A 19,553-nucleotide genomic window follows, 5' to 3' on the forward strand; every position below is an offset into this window, starting at 1 on the left:
CAGGCTGAGGAGCCAGGCCGCCAGGGGCCATCCCAGCTCTGCCTCCTCTGTGGGAGCACTTTCTCTGCAAAGCAGGGAGCAGTTGGACACCTGCCGGCAATGTGAAGTCTGAGCGAGTCAGGACAGGGAGAAGCCCAGATCCCAGGCGAAGACCAGTGCTCTGTCCCACCTTGGCTGCTCGGAGCCCTGTCCCCTCCTCCTCAGGGACTGGACCCAAACCAGGCCAGGCTGGAAGACTAGTTGTGTGTTTCAGATGTCACTTGGAGTTGTGAAGCTTTTATCCAAGCTGAGACAATCCCTGTTAACTACAATCCCTAGGACACTGAACTGTTGTACTTTATTCGCTTCCTAATTATAGAAGTTCCTGCCATGTAGTAAGCACTCAGTAAATGTTAGCGTGGCAGCAGGTAAAGTAGAAAATCTCTTTTCCCCACTCGTGAAGAGGTTTCTAAAAGCCAGTGGTCCCTCCTCCCTGAGTAAAGAGGGTTGGTAACTTCCAGAAGCGTTTCTTACCCTTTGAGGATTTGTGGCCCTGGGTGGTCACCACACAAGCTTGTCCCCCGGTGCGGAGATGTGGCTGCTTCAGGAATTGGGAGGGCCCTGCCTGGAATGCACTTTGGCAACAGTTTGCCTTTCTTTTCTGTCATTTCCTTTACTTTTGTGTGTTTCCATTCATCCCTTGTTCCTCAAAACTGCACACAGCCCGCCCTTCTGCTGGCCGAGGTCTGGTTAGCAAAGGGTCTGTCTCCAGCGGATCTGGCTTTCCTGGCTGTCAGCCTTCAGGTGCCCTGAAAGCTTACAAAGGTTTCTGAGTCCATGCTGGGATTGAGCAGGAGTTTAGAACATTACTGCAGTGCTGCAATCACTCTTGGATGTTCACGTCCTCTTGGAGTTTTGAGGCAGGCTCAGCTCAGCTCTTCGCTTTGGTATCCTCATAATCAGGTAGAAAGTCTGGGCCAGAGCCAGGTGCAGTGGTGCACACCTGTAATCCCAGCACTTTGGGAGGTCAAGGCAGGAAGATTACTTGAGCTCAGGGGTTCAAGACCAGCTTGGGCAACATAGTGAGACCCCATCTCTACACACACACAAAAAAATAGCCGGGCATGGTGGTACATGCCTATGGTCCCAGCTACGTAGGAGGCTGAGGCGGGAGGATCACTCGAGCCCAGGAGGTCAAGGTTGCAGTGAGCCATCATCATACCACTGCACGCCACTTAAAACAAGAAAAATACCTGGGAAGGCGGCTCTCTCTCTCTGCCTTTCTGCAACAGCAGACATTAGATTTGGTCCCAGAGCCACTGTAGGAATTCTGTGGTGACTCTCAGATTTGGGGGTGACTTGGCTGGGTTCAGACCTGGAGTGGTGCCCAGGCCTCGCTTGTGCCCAGCAAGGGGTGTGTTCTACAGGTGCAGCAGAGTGGGGGCTTCCAGCCTGGCTTCGGGGCTCTCTTCACCTGGGCTCTCTGAAGCTTAAGGCTGGCAGTGTCCTGTGTGGGACAAAGTTTATGTCACCATGCACAGGCTCTGGAGAGACTCCTGTGGCCAGCAGTCACCACATGGGGCGCGGGCCAAGCAAGTCATGGTCTACATGAGCTGGCCCAAGTCACTTAGCCTTCCAAGTGTAAAGTAATGCCCACCACAACAGAGTAAAAGTCCAGAAAGAGGCCCAGAAATACACAGGAATTTCAGATACCATAGAAGCCATTCCAGATTGGGGGAAAAAGATTGCTCATCAAGAAATGGACAGCTTGCTGCCAGAGAAAAAATAAGGTTGGATCTTGACTCTTACACCTTACATCAAAATAATTTCCAAATGGATTAAAGATTTAGCTATAAAAAAGGAAACTTAGGCCAGGCGCAGTGGCTCACACCTGTAATCCCAGCACTTTGGGAGGCCGAGGTGGGCAGATCACGAGGTCAGGAAATCGATACCATCCTGGCTAACACGGTGAAACCCCGTCTCTACTAAAAATACAAAAAATTACCAGGGTGCGGTGGCGGGAGTGGCATGAACCCAGGAGGCAGAGCTTGCAGCGAGCCAAGATCGCACCACTGCACTTCAGCCTGGACGACAGAGCACGACTCCATCTTAAAAAAAAAAAAAAAAAAAAGTTAAATTACAGGAAAAAATAAGGAAGAATGTTAAACACAGTCTTGGACAGACAAGATCTTTTTAAGCCTGACAGAACTGAGAAGCTCTACAAGAAAAGTTGGGTACACTTAGTTACAAAAAAATAGATTTCTGGCCGGGCGCGGTGGCTCAAGCCTGTAATCCCAGCACTTTGGGAGGCCGAGACGGGCGGATCACGAGGTCAGGAGATCAAGACCATCCTGGCTAACACGGTGAAACCCCGTCTCTACTAAAAAATACAAAAAAACTAGCCGGGCGTGGTGGTGGGCGCCTGTAGTCCCAGCTGCTCGGGAGGCTGAGGCAGGAGAATGGCGTGAACCCAGGAGGCGGAGCTTGCAGTGAGCTGAGATCCGGCCACTGCACTCCAGCCTGGGCGACAGAGCGAGACTCCATCTCAAAAAAAAGAAAAAAAAAAATAGATTTCTACAAGAGCAAAGCCAGCATAAAAGCCAAAAGATAAATAGCAAACCGGAAAACAAATATCTAACTCATTTCATAGATAAAATGTTAATTTTCTTTCTTTTTTTTTTTTTTTTGAGATGGAATCTTGTTCTGTCACCCAGGCTGGAATGCAGTGGCACGATCTCGGCTCACTGCAACCTCCACCTCTTGGGTTCAAGCGATTCTCCTGCCTCAGCCTCCCAAGTAGCTGGAATCACAGGTGCCCTCCACCACACCTGGATAATTTTTGTATGTTTAATAGAGACAGGGGTTCATCATGTTGGTCAGGCTCGTCTCGAACTCCTGACCTCGTGATCTGCCCACTTCGGCCTCCCAAAGTGCTGGGATTACAGATGTGAGCCACTGTGCCCGGCCAAAAGGTTAATTTGCTTTATTTTTTGTTGTACGTACACACACATATATTGTTGTTTTTGTTTGGAGATAGGGTCTCACTGTCACCCAGGCTGGAGTGCAGTGGTGCAATCATGGCTCTCTGTAGCCTTAACCTCCCAGGCTCAAGTGTTCCTCCCACCCAGCTTCCCAAGTAGCTGAGACTACAGGTACACAGCACCATTCCTGGCTAATTTTTTTATTTTTGTAGAAACAGAGTCTCACTACCGTGCCCAAGCTGGCCTCAAACTCCTGGGCTCAAGTGACCCTCCCACCTCGCCTTGGCCTCCGAAAGTGTCGGGATTACAAGCGTGAGCCATTGCAACGGGCCAGTTTTCTTACTATGTGAAGAACTGCTACGTAGCTATGCGGAAAAGACCGACAACTTCATAGAAACACTCTGAGGCCGTAAGCAAGTTAACTCCTGGAAAGGAGCTCTGGGGGTCCCCAAGTGTGCGGCAGCTGGGCCATGTGGACAGCATTGGGGCTGAATCTGGCTCCAAATGCACTTACCATATGACCTTCGAAAGTCGCCAGAACCCTGTGGGCCTCGGCTTCCTCAGCTCTAGGGTGGGAATAACAATAGCCCCAATTTTTTTTTTTTTTTTGAGGTGGAATCTCACCCTGTCACCCAGGCTGGGGTGCAGTGGCGGGATCTCGGCTCACTTCAAGCTCCTCCTCCCAGGATCAAATGATTCTCCTGCCTCAGCCTCCCGAGTAGCTGGGATTACAGGTGCATACCACCACACCCAGCTAATTTCTGTACTTTTAGTAGAGATGGGGTTTCACCACGTTGGCCAGGCTGGTCTGGAACTCCTGACCTCATGATCCACCTGCCTCAGCCTCCCAAAGTGCTGGGATTACAGGGGTGAGCCACCTGCCCAGCCACAATAGTCCCTATTACTAAATGGCTGGGGCAGGTCCAGCATGGAGTAGAGAGGGAGTGCTTTGGAAATGCTAGATAGATAAAACGTGGGAAGATGCTCAGCGTCACGTCTGGATGAGATGATCCTACTCCGGTAAGAAATGTGTGAATTGAAACTGCAGTGATAGACTGTTTCCCTGCTGTGCCGCTGACGGTGTGGGGGATCTAGCACTGGCGTCACTAAGAAGAGCAGAAAGAGCTGTCAGTGTTAAGTGCACACACCCATCAAGCAAGCAGAAACCCTTCCTCGCAACAGGCCTCGACATGACCCACGCAGGGAGGTGCTCATGCAGCACTGTGTGCAGTAGCTGAAGTTGAAGCAAATGTCCTTCAACAGGGAACTGGCTGAGTAAATTACAGCGTATTCCTAACCTAGATGGTGCTGCAGCTTGTCCAGAGGAGGTGGGCCCGCATACGCTGCTGCGGAACAATCTCCTGTGTATGTTCAGCGATAAGAACAAGGCACCGAGCGTGTGCGAGAATGGTATTTGTGTGAAAATGCAGTGTGCAGGCACATGCCTGTCTGTGCCCAGCTGGGCTCTGGGGACGTCCAGGAAGTGGCAGCAGCTGCAACTGCAAGGGGCTCCATGACTGAGAGATGGGCAGGACCTGTGAATTTTGTATCATAGGCCATACTGTATATTTTAAAATTAAATCTGCTCACACTATCTTGTGACTATTGTAATTAGAGACGTCCTCGCAGGGGCCAGGAGCATGAAGGAAGAGGCCGCCCAGAGTCACATCTTAGCTCCACCACTAGATATGTGATGTCAAGAGATTTCTGACCTCTCTGTGCCTCAGTTTCCTCATCTATTAAAACAGATTAACAGGATTAACAGAAACCCTAACATGCAGGTTGTGAGCATGAAGTGGGATGTGCCAGGTGACAGCTTTCAGCCCTATCATAGAGTGAGAAAGCAGCAGGAGCACCAGCCTCCGTCCCCACATCCTCTCATCGTGCTTAGCGCTGCCGGTGGGCACTCCATGTGCCTCTCCACCCTCAGCTGCTCCATTGAGGCCAGTGGAGGCCGCAGAGAACAGCGCGGACTGGGCTCAGCTCTGACCCACCCTTCTCCCTGGGACAAGGACGCCCTTCTCTGACAGTCTCCTTCTTGGGGTGAGGCTGACTCCTCGGATAGCCGCCCGTCACCAGCCGTCCGCTTGAGGTGGTTGTTACAGCCTTAGAATTATAAAATCCTGTCCAAGAGGAACCTTGGGATAAGTCCACCAGTTCTTTATCTTGGATGCATGGAACCTGCTCCCCAGAAAAATGCACACACACTCAGGGGCCAGGGCTTGTGGCTGGGCCTGGGCAGGCGGCGCCCCCACCCTTGTGTGCCCTGCTGGCCTCAGCACCTTGTGCATATTCTGGAGCCCCAGCTCTGCCCAGCTACCCTGGGAGCCACCTGGATGGGCGTGGGCAGTCTGGGCAGACTTGTCCCCATGTCCTCTTGGTGCCTGCAGTGAAGGAGAATTTGGTGCGGGGCCGTGAAAGGCCCACCTGACCCCCTCAGGGCCACTAGCTGTCCATCCAAGAGGGGCCCTGACATCCACTTTCTGCTCTCAGGGGTCTAATGTGATGGAAGAGCAGGACCTGCGGGACATCGGCATCAGTGACCCACAGCACCGGCGGAAGTTGCTCCAGGCGGCGCGCTCCCTGCCCAAGGTGACTGTCGCCAGCCCTGTAACCTCAGCCTGTGTGGAGCCGGGGCCACCTCCCTGCTACCACCTGCACCATGAACAGGGCAGGAGCAGGGCTCTAGCATGGCGGGGCCTCTACTCCTCACCCTAGGAGCTCCAGAGGGCCGCACACAACCTGTTTGCTTCCTCACTGCACCCTAAGGCCGTTGGCGAGCCAGCAGAGCCCTAGGGCAGGGAGTGGCTCCTCCGGGGTCATGAGGAGGTTCTGGGAGTCTGCCGGGCTCAGGAGCTTGGCTTGGCCTTTCACCCAGAGCCCCCTTCAGGGTCTCTCTGGCTCACTGGAGCCCAGGCCAGCCTGCACTGAGCCTTGGCACCAGGCCCCTCCCTCAGTGGGCTTGAGGGAGGTACTGGCTTCCCTGGGGAGCCAGGAGCTGGTGGGCTCGAGCCTCTCCCCTGCACTTGTGCTGAGTCCAGTGGCCCCGTCCCTTCTACCTGCCCAGAGCTTGGGAAGTGTCTGCTCTGAGGGCACACACTATTCTCTTGTCCCTCCAGGCCCGTGATCTCAGTGGAGCTCAGGGTGGAGGCGTTCTGCAGACCCCCCTCCCTACCTAGGGCTTGTCTGCTAGGGCCGTCTTCGAGCCGTCGGTGCTCCAGCGGCTCCTGCCTTCCCCATGGGGAAGCCGAGACCAGCGAGTGATAGGAGAGGCTGTGTGAAGAGAGGGACTCGAAGGTGCTGAGGACCCCACACACGCAGGACCCCCTTGGCCGCAGTCTGTGAGCTGACTGGGTCTGTGGTCCTTGGGTCCCTCTTCTGTGAGCGCTGAGATGTCTGTTTCGCCTCCCTCCTTGCCCTGTAGGTGAAGGCTCTGGGTTATGATGGGAACAGCCCCCCTTCCGTGCCCTCCTGGCTGGACTCCCTGGGGCTGCAGGACTATGTTCATTCCTTCCTGTCAAGTGGCTACGGCTCCATCGACACCGTGAAGAACCTCTGGGAGCTGGAGCTCGTCAACGTGAGTAGCCCCTGCGTGGCCCGGCCTGGACCCTCCAGAAGCCTGAGCTTCCCTTAGGGGCAGCCTGGCCCAGCGGAAGAGTGCTGGGGGCTGGAGCAGACCGAGTGAGTTGGTCACCTGACCTGTCACCTCCCTGCTCCTCATCACCCAGGTCCTGAAGGTCCAGCTGCTGGGCCATCGCAAGCGCATCATCGCCTCCCTCGCAGACAGGCCATATGAGGAGCCGCCCCAGAAGCCCCCCAGATTCTCCCAGCTGAGGGTGAGTCAGGGAGGGATGGAAAGGAACGTCTGTTTGTTCTCTGTATTTGTAGGAATTACATGGAATTCTTTAGGATTCTTCAGAGACTGCGCCACTGTAGTGTAGGAGAAAGCAGCTCCAACAAGAGAGGAGCACAGGAGAGGGGGTTTAGAGACGTTCCCCGCCACCCATTTCTATTTGGGGATGGCCTATCAAACACATAGAACTTGGGGGATAGTGGGAAAACACCAGGCCGTGCCTGGGCATTGGACTCAGCTCTGTGCCTGGGGACAGGGAGGGTCCGGGTCGGATAACACCTGAGACAAATCCAAACAGCCAGGACTTGCAGCCTCCTGGGCAGCCCCCACATCTGAGTTCGAATTTCCAGGCTCGGGTGGCTAAAGACAGCTTGCATTTTAAAAACCTCACCAGTGATCTGTTGCTCCTGCCGGTCATTCCTGACTACAGGAATGGGTTAGACCCAGAGCCTGCGGCTGAGGAGGGGCTCTCCCCCAGCCCCAGGCCACAGCGTGCAGGAATGGCGGTAACTGGAGCAGGGAGCCCTCGGGTACACTGGGCAGGTCTCACCCCACTGAACCCTCAGAGGCTTCGTGAAATGGGTCCTGTTCACCCTCCTGTTACAGATGAGAAAGTGGAGGGCCCAGCCTTGCTCTGGGAACCAGATACACAACTGACATTCAAATATAGACACTGAGAAGCCCGGTTTTTATTCTGTGGGAGACAGTGGCTTTAGGGCCCTGACTGACAGGGCTACATTTTTTCTCAGGAGGGTGCTTTGGTCATGCGCAGAGGCCTGCAATGGATCAGGACAGAAGATTTAATCTTTTATAAACGCAAAAGTGGCTTCCCCACCCTCTTTGGGGACACTAGTGGACAGTGGCTGCGTGGTGCCACTTGTCTGACACCCCTGTGGCGTTGGCCCCTTCGATCCCTGCTGCTTCTCCTGGCGCCGCTCCCTGTGCTGTCCTAACCAGCAGGGCTGGCTGACACCTGTAGCCGGGCGCTGGGCTGAGGGTTGCAAGTTCCACCTGGATTTCTCCCTCCACAGTGCCAAGATTTGCTCTCCCAGACGTCATCCCCGCTGAGCCAGAATGATTCCTGCACTGGGCGGTCGGCTGACCTACTGCTGCCTCCAGGGGACACAGGCAGGAGGCGCCATGACAGTCTCCATGACCCCGTGGCACCCTCCCGAGCGGAGCGCTTCAGGATGCAGGTGGGGCAGGGCGGGTAGGCGGTGGGGAGTGGAGCTACGGCCAGGGTCTACCTCATTCCTCTGGGTGGGACAGGGCCTCCCAGAATCACCTGCTGCCCGTACCCGAGCACAGTTGGGCTGGCACCAGAGTCAGGAGGCACCAGCCTGCTCTGCTCACCCACACCCAGCCGCCTTGTGTAAGGCTCACCCAGCCCTCATGGTGCCGAGCTCAGGCCGCACAACTCATTTCAGCAGTCGGCTGCCAGGGCCACTCCTGTGGCCTGCACTTCCCTCCCTCGGGGGTTCAGATCCCGTGTCCACTCTTCCTCTGTGGCCTCCTGCATCCTGCTCTGCTGGCCCCAGAGCCCTCTGTGCAATCCTGGCCTCTCTGAGCTCCTTCTTGGCCCCTTCCTTCTCTGCTTACCTGCGTTGTTCCCAGAGAACTGCTTTCCCTGCAGCCTCACCTCTGTAGCGTTCTCTGTCTGCAGCCCCATGGGGGGGCACCTCTGGAGACGCCTCCTGCGCTCCCGGTGCCCGCTCCAGCCCTGGCCAAGGTGGGCCCGTCTCATTCCTGGCTCACCCTCTCAGCATCATTTCCAGGGGTCCTGGATTTACTCAGGACCTGCCTGTCCTGCCTCTTGCCTTGTACGGACCCTGGCTTTGTCCTTTGTCCTCTTCTTGGCCTGTCAGACACAGGATTGGCAGGTGTCCCGCAGGCCCCTCTGCGTGAGCTTCAGCTTCACCCCTGCCTGCTTCTCTGACTCTCACTTTTCACATCTGGCTCTGGGGACTTCCCTTCCCTTTCTACAAGCACAGCCATGAGTTTTAAAGGAGAACACATTGTCCAGCAATTCCGATTGCTGTTGAGAGGCTCTGCACACTGCTGGGAAGGGAGGGCCTCAGTGTTTCCTGAATCTTTTCCTTCCTCTGCATTCCTTCTACCAGCACCCTGGGCAGGGACCCATCATCTCTCGCCTGGACTGCAGTGGCCTCCCCCACCCCTCCAGCTGCTGCCAGAAGGATCCATTTGAAATGCATTCCCAGGCACGGGGCACTTCACTGGCTTCCCAGCTGTGAAGATCCCTCCCAGGCCCTGGGCTGGGCCCCAAGGCGTCCCGGGGTCTCATGACCGCTGCTCTCTCCTTTGGTCGCTATGCAGAACAGCCTGGCAGCCCGTGCCCGCCCCCCCACAGACTCTGCCATCTCCTCTCTGGTCATTTCCCATCTCCTTTGAGACTCGTCTTGGACACCACAAAGACTGTCCTTCCCGAGCCCTGCTCCCAGGCGGTTTGGGTCGCTGCTGCGCCTCTGCTGTGGCCAGCACCTCCCCTCTCCTGCAGTGGGTTTGAATTGCTGGTCTGCCCCCTGCCGTCTCCACTTGACCCTTGAACTTGCTGAGGTCACTGGCATCTCACCCTTGGGTGTGCTCCTCTGGAGCAAGGAGCAGGTGTCCAACTGCGTGTGTTCTGCAGGAGGAGCACCGCGAGGCCAAGCTGACCCTGCGGCCCCCCAGCCTGGCAGCCCCCTACGCCCCAGTGCAGAGTTGGCAACACCAGCCAGAGAAACTCATCTTCGAGTCCTGCGGTTATGAAGCCAATGTGAGTTGCTTCCACCCTCCCAGCAGGGCCAGTCTCCCTGCTCCTTCTCAGCCAGGCACCTGCGGCTGGGTCCCAGCAGGGACTCCACAAAGCCAGGCCCAGGACTCGCGAGCTGTTCTCCACTCTTCAGCCACTCTTGGCAGCTAAGGCAAAGGGGTGGAGGCCTCTGGGTCCTTTAGCCAGAGAGTTGAATGGAGGGCCTCTCCAGCTGGGGCAGGAGAGGGGGTGTTACTGGGACAGGTAACTACTTGATTGTGGGACAGTCCCAAATTGGCTAGGTCACCCCTGCATGGAAACGCAGGATTTCCTAAGCCTGGCCACTGCTCACCCCCACAGTATCTGGGCTCCATGCTGATCAAAGATCTGCGAGGGACAGAATCCACACAAGACGCCTGTGCCAAGATGCGGGTAGGGTGCCTATATGGGTTGGAGGGTATCTGTGCGGGCTGGAGGGTGTCTAGGGGCTGGAGGGTGCCGTGGGACTGGCTAGGACAGAAGGCAGCAATGGGGGCGGTAGCTACAGTTGCCTGGGCCCTGCCGTGCTATGTAAGGATGGGAGGGAAGCTGGCACCTGCGGAAGCCCAGGAGGCTTAGCCCTGAGTAGGGGCACTGACAGGGCCACTCCTTATTTCCTGTAGAAATCTACCGAGCACATGAAGAAGATCCCCACCATCATCCTGTCCATCACATACAAAGGTGTCAAGTTCATCGATGCCTCCAACAAGGTGTGCTGCTTAGGTGTGCTTGGCGGGAGTGGGACCCACGTCCCCATCAGACCCACAGGGCTCCAGGGCAAGCAATCCGGCTGCCTTCTCTCATCCCTTATCTCCCTGGAGGATCCCCAGTCCTCATTACTTCCCACTTCTCCAAGAAGCGTGTCTCTCGTCTGTTGGCCTGGGTGCCTGCTGTCAGCCCCGTCCTGCCCTAGTGGGGACTGCTGTTAGCTTCTCCACCTGGGCTTCGCTGGCCACGTGCCTGCTCACAGGTTTTCACAGGTGTGATTCCCTCCGTGAGCAAAGGCCTCCCCCTGTGCGCCACTGCGTGGGATCCCACCTTCCTGACACCCTTCTCTCTTTGCCCCCACCCTGGGAGGTGGGAGAGGCTGGGGAGAGCTTGTGGTTGGGTGTGAACATTTTACTGCCTTAGTTGTGGTCAGGGGTGGAGACCTCAAACCGAAATCGGGGAAGGTTAGATACCATCCCCCACCCCCACCAATAAACAAAATGAGAAGATAGAGAGGGGTTTGCTTGATGCTCTAGGCTGGGACAGAGAACAGTGACAATGGTAACAGGCTGGGGTGGGGGGTGCCAGAGGGATGCCTGAGCCTGAGAATTCCAGAACACGGCTCTCCCCAGCAGAACGTCATCGCAGAGCACGAGATCCGGAACATTTCCTGTGCGGCCCAGGACCCGGAGGACCTCTGTACCTTTGCCTACATCACCAAGGACCTGCAGACCAGCCACCACTATTGCCATGTGTTCAGCACCGTGGATGTGGTGGGTGGGGTCCTGGGGCTGGGCGGGGCGGGCTTGGGTTGCCAGCCCTGAGGCATCCAGCCCCATTGCAGGGCACAGATGCGGCGCTGTCCTGGCCCCTGGCCAGTGCCTGGCAAATGGTTGGTTCATGAATGGAGCCCAGCAGCACTCCAGGCCAGTCCCCTTTCACAGTGATGAGACTGACGCACAGAGGGAACAGAGACCGGCCCAGGGCACTAGGGATAGGGGGTTCCAGCTTTTTTTTTTTTTTTTTTAAAGAGATGGAGTCTTGCTATGTTGCCCAGGCTGGCCTTGCACTCCTGGGTTCAGGCAAGTTACCCATCTCAGCCTCCCACATAACTGGTAATAGGCATGAGCCACCGCCCCTGACTTTCTAGGTTTTCAGCGAGTATTTTCTTAGGTCAGGCAAGGCGATTGTCTCCCCCGGCTCCCTGCCCTAGCTCTCCAACCTCTGCCTGGGCCGCCTCCCAGAAATGCCCTCTACTTCCCTCTTAAGGGCAGCCATGCCCTCTTTGGCAGATTTTCTTGCCTCAAATTCCTGCTGAGGCTCGGTTCTGGGTGCCACTGGGCTGAGGAGAGTTTATCCTCACACAGCTGCCCACAGGGAGCAGACCATAAATGACAGCCCACAGGCAGGGGTTCCCTGTAACCTGCAACAAAGCCTGGGAGTGGCCCCAGGCTGTCTCCTCACCCCAGGAGGAAGTCAGAGGGGTCCAGGTCTCTGCTGTCCTCAGGGATAGCAGCTGTTTCCAGAATCTCTGTGGCTCCTGGAATACAGGCAGCTCTGGGCATCCTCACACTCCCAGGACCTCATCCACCCCAGCCCTCTGCTGGCTCTGGGCCAGTGAAGGTTACGAGGAGCCGGGCTTTGCCGCTTGCTAGCTGTGTGAGCTTGGAAACATCACGTCTGCCTGCTTCCTTATCTGTCTGGAGGGGATATAATGTGGCCTACCTCAGGGGCCACTGTGAGATGGATGAGGTGGTCCACACAGCACAGTCAGTGGCATTAACCTGTTGCTGACTTTTCCCACATACACTCAGTTCTGCTGTAACGCCACATATATGCTGCTAGCCACTGTGCTGTGTAAAATCACACAATAAAAACCACAGGGTTTAAGGGGAAATGGAGTTAGGGGCACAGCACTCACAAACTTTGTCGGTGACACATTAAAAACAAAAGCACTAGCACCACTTATATTATATGGTTAAGAAATACCCAAGTACTACCTCAGGCATGGCACCCTGCCTTGGAAAAGACCTGCCGTGGGCTTGCAGCAGTGTGCACCTGCCATCCCCACAGCTCAGCTCCCGGCCACACCCCGTGTAGAGCGGGGAGAACAACCCTAGAGGGACCTAGGGAGAGGGAAAGTAGGGAAAGGAGGGAAGAGTGAAGGAAGGTAGGAGCACTCCCGGGTAGACTTAGAAGGGGATACGTGGTCCCTGTGAGGAAGGTCATATCCAGTGTCAAGCTATGGCACCAGGTGTGGTGGGGCGGGGGGTGTCTCTATCTCCTGAGGGCTTGGCTCAGCTGGCAGCAGTTTTTGCATTTTCCTGGTGTTTCTGTCCCATGAAATCCTGCAGAAGGAAACTGTTATGCTCAAATTGTGTCTTTTCAAAACCAGTGTTCTCTTCTTACCCCAGATGCTGCCTGTGTGCTCAGGGTGGGGGTGAGGACAGGGCAGGAAGTGGGTGAAGCGGCTCCTGAACCAGGCACTTAAGTGGTGATCTGCTTCCTCCCAGAACCTGACCTACGAGATCATCCTGACGCTGGGGCAGGCCTTCGAGGTGGCCTATCAGTTGGCCCTGCAGGCCCAGAAGTCCAGGGCAGTGGGCGCCTCTGCAGCTGAGATGATTGAAACAAAATCTTCCAAACCGGTGCCTAAGCCTCGGGTCGGCGTGAGGAAATCCGCAGTACGTGGGCCCCGCTGGACAAGATCCCCCCTTCCCTGGCCCCGGGGATTCAAGGGCCCGGGGTGGCCAGCACGAGGAGGGTCTTCTGGCACTTCCAGAAAGCTGCCCCCTCCCCAGGGAAATGACCCTCTTCATTGTCAATCCCACCCCTGCCAGGTCTTGCCCTGGAAAGGCAACAGCTCCTCTGGCCTGGGTGGGCCTCTGGTGCTCCTGCTGCCCTCCCTCGCCGGGCTCCCCCAAGGGCAAGGCCATCAAGGGGCTGCAGAGAGCGGCCCGCAGGCAGCCCCCAGTAACTGCACCATCCCTGTGTCTGTGTCTGCTTTGCTCTGCACCCCAGGTGCCGCTGCCCCCCGATAGTCGCTGTTGTTACTGTCACACCTGCACCACCCACCGTCCTTCCTACCTACCGCTGCCGTCTGTTAGTCCTGGAGTCAAGGTCTTTACGCCTCCTGCTGTCTTGTGTGTCAGTCTCCCCAAAGTGACCGTGAGCGCTCTTAGCCTCTGGTGGCCTCTCCCTCTGCCTTTGTGACATTCTTTCCTCTTCCTGAGATGCCCTCTGCCTGTCCTGTGTGTGCTTCAGCCCTCTCTGGTTTTCTGTTGTGTGTCCTCTCTCCAGAGGTCTGGGGTGACTGCTGTGGTCTTGCCTTGGGGTGAGCTCTCTGGCCCTACCAGAGAGACCTGAGGCTTGACATTTCCAAGCCCCATATGCCTTTCCTGCCCAGTGTGAGCAGGTTTGGGGCTTAGAGCAGGAGACCTGGGTAGGACAGGGGTCCTTTAACTGAGCAATCCCAAGAAATCCTGGAGAGAGGTTGTGCCTGGAGGTGGCCCTCGCCAAGATGCTCCGGGAGGGTGTCCCTCCTCCGCCCGCCCCCAGGGGTCTGCTCTTTGACTGAGGAGAATAAGGGCTACTGCTCCCAGCACAGGGGCCACAGCCCAGCCTGGGGGTGGGAGGGGCCTGCTGCCTCCAGCCCTGGCACAGAGCTCCCTCTGACTCTTGACTGCTTCCTTGTTTGGCAGCTGGAACCACCCGATATGGACCAAGATGCCCAATCCCATGCCAGTGTCTCCTGGGTTGTGGACCCCAAACCAGACTCTAAGCGGAGCCTCAGCACCAAGTATGAGACCACTATCTTCTAAAACAACCCACTCCCTGTCTCCACTAGTCTCACTGTGCCTTTGCCATCCGATCTTTCTGCTGTCCTCAACTCTCTCCTTCCAGCTGCTGATGCCAAGGCCCCAACTGCACTGGGACCTGCTCCTCCTGGGCGGGCGGCAGCGTAGACGCTGTACACTCGCAGCTCTCGTACCTACCACCACCGAACACTGTGAATTCTCCCCCTCGGGCTGAGGACAGCTTGAGGGGGTGAGTTGCCTCTGAGGTGGGCACCAAGAGGGCTCAGGGGTTCTGTTGCACCCCAGAAGCCTCCACGGGCAGGCACTGTGAACCCCGACGGGCAGGGCAGTCTCCAGCAGAATCCCGATGGCACTGATAGCTCCCTGGGGTTGGGCTGGGCTCTGTGTGGCTCCCTCCTCCTGTCTGCTGTACTGAGCCACAGCTGGGCACCATTGCCAAGAGCTAGCTGACTATTCTCACCTCTCCTGAAACAACCAACCACTGTGACCACCCAGTGCCAGAGTCCCCAGCACTCTGCTCACAGCCGGCCTGCAGCCCCACCCCACTGTCCTCCGCTACTCTGAGGAGCTGGCCTCACTCTCATGGCTACGTCCTTGTGAGACCTTGAGCTCAGTGATGTGGCTGGACCAGGGATAGACTGCTTTCTGTGAGGGCGCAAGATACGCGCCAGGCCCTTGGGTCCGTGCTGACTGTCCCGCTTGGGGCTCTGGGTATCTCAACACTCACAGGCTGGCTCACACAGCAGGTGTCTCAGTCCTGATGGGCCTTCCCCTCCCAGGAGGGGGGTGGCACGTGTGTGGACAGCCCCTCTATCTTCACCACGGAGTCTCAAGGCCTGGCAGCCTTGGGCCTGGCTCTGGAGTCTAGCTCACTGAGGAGGAAAGCCTTCTGTAGAACCAACAAGGAGGTGGCCTGTGCCCTGCACACACGGCACACCTTCTTCCCTCACAGAACAGAGCTGCTGGAGGACAGGGACCTGGACCAAGTGGCCGCCATTGTCCTCTGGGAGCTTTCTGACATTCTCCACGGTGGGGGATCACAGATAGCGCCATCCAGCGCGCCCCTGAACACCTCCCTCAGCCTCCTGACTCCTCTGAGAGGAGAGGCCATCCCCTCACAGCAGCTCAGCAGCTGGGATGGTGGAGCTGAGTCTTTGAAGAGGTCCCCCGTTCTCCAGTGTGGGCAAACCAGTTTGGATGGCAGGAGACAGGAAGGCAGCCGTGCGCCCATAGCAGAGTCCACTAGGAAAGCCAGTCGGCCAGGGCAGTCAAAACCCAAGTCGACAAACCGGGTGGGTTCTGCGCACCCACCCATCCTTGTGCCTTCCTGAGCAGAGTCGCTGAGCCAGAGGCAGCGGGGGCTGCGGGCTGTGGGTGCTCAGAGCAGGCGCGGAGGGTGCCCAGGGGAGGCTGTGAGGGATCTTCTGTCCTGCTGTTTCCTTTCCGTTTCCTCCACCGTCCGCAGGCCCCATTGGTTAACCCTTTCCTCCCCCCATTGTTTGCTTCTGCCAAGCTGAGCCACTGAGGAACCACACTGTGCTGCGGAAAATAGACGTGGGGGCATAGGCTCCCACTGCCATCACCGCCGCCGCCTCACCTGCAGCTTTGAAGACCCAGGCCTCACCTCCGCCTGCAGGACCTCCTCTTGGCCACTTGGCCTGGGCCTGCCACCACCACGTCTTGCAGAATGAGCCCTGCCTTGGCTGTGGAGAAGCACTCCAGGCCGCTAGCAGATGGGACTGGCATTCCAGAGGGTCAAGAAGTGACTTGTTCAGAACACATTGTTTTTAACAGAAACAAAATCTTTTTATAAAGTGAACTTTTAAAACTTGGCTCAAACCTCTAGGTCATACTGCCAATCTTTAGACAAATGGCCATGGGGCAGAGGACAGGGGAGCTGAGGTTGGTTCAGAGGCCAGCCTGCACAGCCTCTGTCCTCAGGATGGGACCTGGGTGCAGCTCAGCGGGTCTGAAGAGAAGGTGGTGGCCTGTGGGTGAGGGGAACCGAGCAGGCTCGGGCAGAATTGAGTACGGTGCGTCTGCTTTTCAAACCTGACCATATCAGCTGCTGCTCTTTATGAACTGCCCAATTTCCTGTCCCCTTCAGGGGCTGGGCACAGGCTTCTTGTAAGAACACAGCCCTAGAGGCACCTGAGCAACTTAAAGGTTTCCGGTCCATTTCTGGGGTTCCCGATGGGAAGTTTCAGTGGCCAAATGAAGATAAGTGTGCAGTTTCTAGTGCTGGGAAGTCTTAGCCAGCACCAGAGCGCCAGGCCTCTCCCTGGCCTCTTACCTGTCAGTGACCGGAGCACTGCCCTGGGATGGCCGGCGCTGTACTGCCTGCATTGTGTCAGAGAACAGGAAAAGCAGCTTTGGGGCGTTAATGTTTGGAGTAGGTCAGCTAAGGTTGCTACTTGCCAATTTGTGATTTGTCTAATCAGCCTGTGTAATTGGGGCTCATTTTAATTCTCTGAATTATTGGTTTGACGGTTACACTCTCGGCAGCTGGGCTCATCCCCGGCTCCTGGTGTGGAAAAGGCTAAATAAGGTGCCAGTGCATCAGTGCTCCCCCGCGTGGCCTTTGGGGCAGGCTGGCGTCCTAGTGCGCCTCTGCTTCTTAAGCTTTCCTGCTGCTCACTTTGCTTTTAAAAGTAACTTGGGTTGCAGTCTTCCCTCTGGAGTAGAGTGGAAATGCAGGGGAAACTGCTGTGGATTTGAGAGGCAAAGTTGGCTCAGCTGTGTGCCCAGTGCCTCCTGTGGGCACTTCTTTAGCAGGCTCTGAGCTTTCCTGGCATAGGTCAATCTGGTCCCAGGATAAATAGTCCAGGCTTCAGCAACACTCCTCTTTCCCCGCAAAGGCTGTGAATTTAAATTCTTTGTGGGTGTGTATGTGCAGGGAGTACTGTTAGGCACATTCTTAACCCATGTGGTTGGCCAGAAATCAGAAGTGGGGCTGTGTCTCTGGCTGGCTAGAGGCCAGGCCTTGTGGGTTTCTATCTGCTAAGTGTCCAGCAGGTTGGGGCCTGGGACCCAGCTCCCTCTGCGGCAGAGGCGGGCCCCCGCTCCACTTCTTGGTACTAAACAAAGATTAACACCTTGCAGTTTCACTTCATTTCCTGCTCCTTTCAGGGCCTGTGAGGATTCCCATGAGCTAAAGCTGTACAGTACTCGGCCCCGACTTTCTTCCCAGAGTTGACCAGGAACCCTAAAGCATCCAGAGTAGACTGCGCTGCTGCTGCGCACATGCTGGTGCCCATCTTCCTCCTGAGGGGCCAGGCCATGTCTAAGTGGGCCTCTGTTGGGGGGCGGCAGGTCCGAAAGAACCTGCAGACACTACAGACACTACGATGCACTCCTCACGCTGTCTTTTGTGCTTAGATCCTCCATAGGTGTTTCTTCTGCTTGAAGCTGCTATATCGTCTTTATTTATTCAGGGTATTTTCATATTGGAAGCCTTGGCTAGTCTGCTGTGGCCCTGGGTTCTGTTTAGAGATTGGTTTATTTCTGAATATTCAAGAAAGGAACATGACTGGGCCTTTCTTTTCTTCTCCTCTGGGGCAGGTTGTCTCCCTTTCCTAGAAAGGTTATTGTAACTTTAAGGACAGGCTTCAAGTGGGAAGGCCCCTACTTTTGCACTTCTCCAAGTGCAGGTCACACCAGGGGCAGACCCTGTCGCTGCGTTTCTGAACTGTGAAGGAGTCTATTCAGGTGGGAGACCTCAGATGGGCTCAGTGCCTGTTCCAGCCACAGGCTTCTTGTTCCGCCTCTTCTTCCCTGTCCACCAGCTGCTCAGCGCATAAGACCTTCCCGACAGGCTCTGCGTGTGCAGTGCTCCGTGTCCCTCCTGGGCCCTCCAGCTTCAGACACTAATGGGAGTTCCCGAGACACTCGGGTTGGAGCAGGCAGCAGGCAGAGACATTAGAAAGCCAGTCTGAACGGGGGCTGTCTGTGAGATGCCCAGGCCAACTCACAAGTATTGTTGCTCATGGTGTGGCAATGGACTGAACTGTAATAAAAAATGTTATTTAATCTTTGTCTCTGTATTTTGATACTTGAATGACTTCCCCTTTTGTTTTACTGTACATAAAATTGTTAATCTGATTTTGTCTGAATTATAAACATTTTGAGGTACCAAACATAACCAATCTGTGCAACAACATAGACTGACCTCACTACCCAAGAGACTGTAAATATTCCTGGGCTTCCAGCTTTGGTTTTGTTATTTTCATAACTGTACAACTTAGAACAGACTGAATTAATAAATGAGAAGCGACATGAACGCAGCCTTAATTCTGAGTCTTTGAATTGGAAAGCGTCTTGATGGTTTTCTGGCAGAGGCGTGGGCACAGGCGAGATGCAGGCTCAGGATCGGTGAGTCGCATCCTACCCTGTTTGGCTTTCTGTCTCGCACTCTCTAACTGTTACAGCTGCCCTGTGAGGTGCAAGGGCCCCACGATTCACCTCCCCTCCTTAGGAGCATTGTGCTGTGAACACCAAGCCAGGGCCACATCCTGGTTACTGCTGCAGCTGCATCTCTTCTGCATCCTGGTCTGGGCTTGTCCACCCACAGACATGAGTCGAACATCTGCCTCCCGGGCAGCCTGGGGGATCTAGAGCTGTGAAAGAAATTTATCTCCTTTCAGGAACTTGCTTGGATTGCAGTGGTTAAGTTTTATTTTTTTTTTTTATTTTTTTTTTTTTTGAGACGGAGTCTCGCTCTGTCGCCCAGGCTGGAGTGCAGTGGCACGATCTCGGCTCACTGCAAGCTCCGCCTCCCGGGTTCACGCCATTCTCCTGCCTCAGCCTCTCAGGCGCCCGCCACCGCGCCCGGCTAATTTTTTGTATTTTTTAGTAGAGACGGGGTTTCACCATGGTCTCGATCTCCTGACCTTGTGATCCGCCCGTCTCGGCCTCCCAAAGTGCTAGGATTACAGGCGTGAGCCACCGCGTCCAGCCAGTGGTTAAGTTTTAGACATAAACAACTAGCTACCAGCCCGAAGCCATGCTGTGGTCGGGATGGAGAGGGCAAAGTGTTCCCAGTGGGCTGGTGGCAGGGAGAGGAAGGGGCGGGGTGCTGAGCTGTATTTAAAGGGGAGAATTTGGGAAGGTACAAGCAGTCATAGCAGCCCCTCCATTGATGGAGCACCTATGTTCCAGCTCTGCTAGCTTTCCAGGCAACCATCTCATTAGCCACCCCCCTTTCCGGACAGGTGTTGTCACCTCTATTCATAAAGCAGGGCCCAGGGCCAGTGGGAGGGACTTTGAGCCCCATCTGGTCCAGTGGCTCCAGCTGCCAGAGCCCCTATTCCTAGGCCTGCTTCAACCCCAGCTGCCCAGCACTGAACGCTTTTATTCCTGAGTTTCTGTGGACTCTTCCATTTCTTAAAAGGGCCTTAAAAAAGAAAATCACTTCTCTAGTTCAATAC

General features: G+C 55.8%; 1 protein-coding gene across 9 annotated transcripts in view; it reads left to right on the forward strand.

Moving 5' to 3' along the window:
* Nucleotides 1-18,410, forward strand: part of ANKS1A (ankyrin repeat and sterile alpha motif domain containing 1A) — a 199,569-nt gene extending 181,159 nt beyond the window's left edge. For 4 of the 9 annotated variants that reach the window (XM_033216862.1, XM_033216867.1, XM_033216869.1 and 1 more), the window contains 10 exons: nt 5,454-5,552; nt 6,385-6,537; nt 6,689-6,796; nt 7,845-8,009; nt 9,461-9,586; nt 9,923-9,994; nt 10,225-10,311; nt 10,942-11,082; nt 12,823-12,993; nt 14,011-18,410. In XM_033216862.1, coding sequence (XP_033072753.1) covers nt 5,454-5,552; nt 6,385-6,537; nt 6,689-6,796; nt 7,845-8,009; nt 9,461-9,586; nt 9,923-9,994; nt 10,225-10,311; nt 10,942-11,082; nt 12,823-12,993; nt 14,011-14,130 — 1,242 coding nt within the window. In that variant the 3' untranslated portion in view covers nt 14,131-18,410. The remainder of the gene's footprint in view (nt 1-5,453; nt 5,553-6,384; nt 6,538-6,688; nt 6,797-7,844; nt 8,010-9,460; nt 9,587-9,922; nt 9,995-10,224; nt 10,312-10,941; nt 11,083-12,822; nt 12,994-14,010) is intronic. The other 5 variants (XM_033216870.1, XM_033216866.1, XM_033216863.1 and 2 more) reach the window with 3 other exon arrangements.
* Nucleotides 18,411-19,553: the final 1,143 nt, after the last annotated feature.

This window comes from Trachypithecus francoisi, unplaced genomic scaffold (assembly GCF_009764315.1).
Source record: "Trachypithecus francoisi isolate TF-2019V2 unplaced genomic scaffold, Tfra_2.0 Lachesis_group10, whole genome shotgun sequence".
NCBI lineage: Eukaryota > Metazoa > Chordata > Mammalia > Primates > Cercopithecidae > Trachypithecus > Trachypithecus francoisi.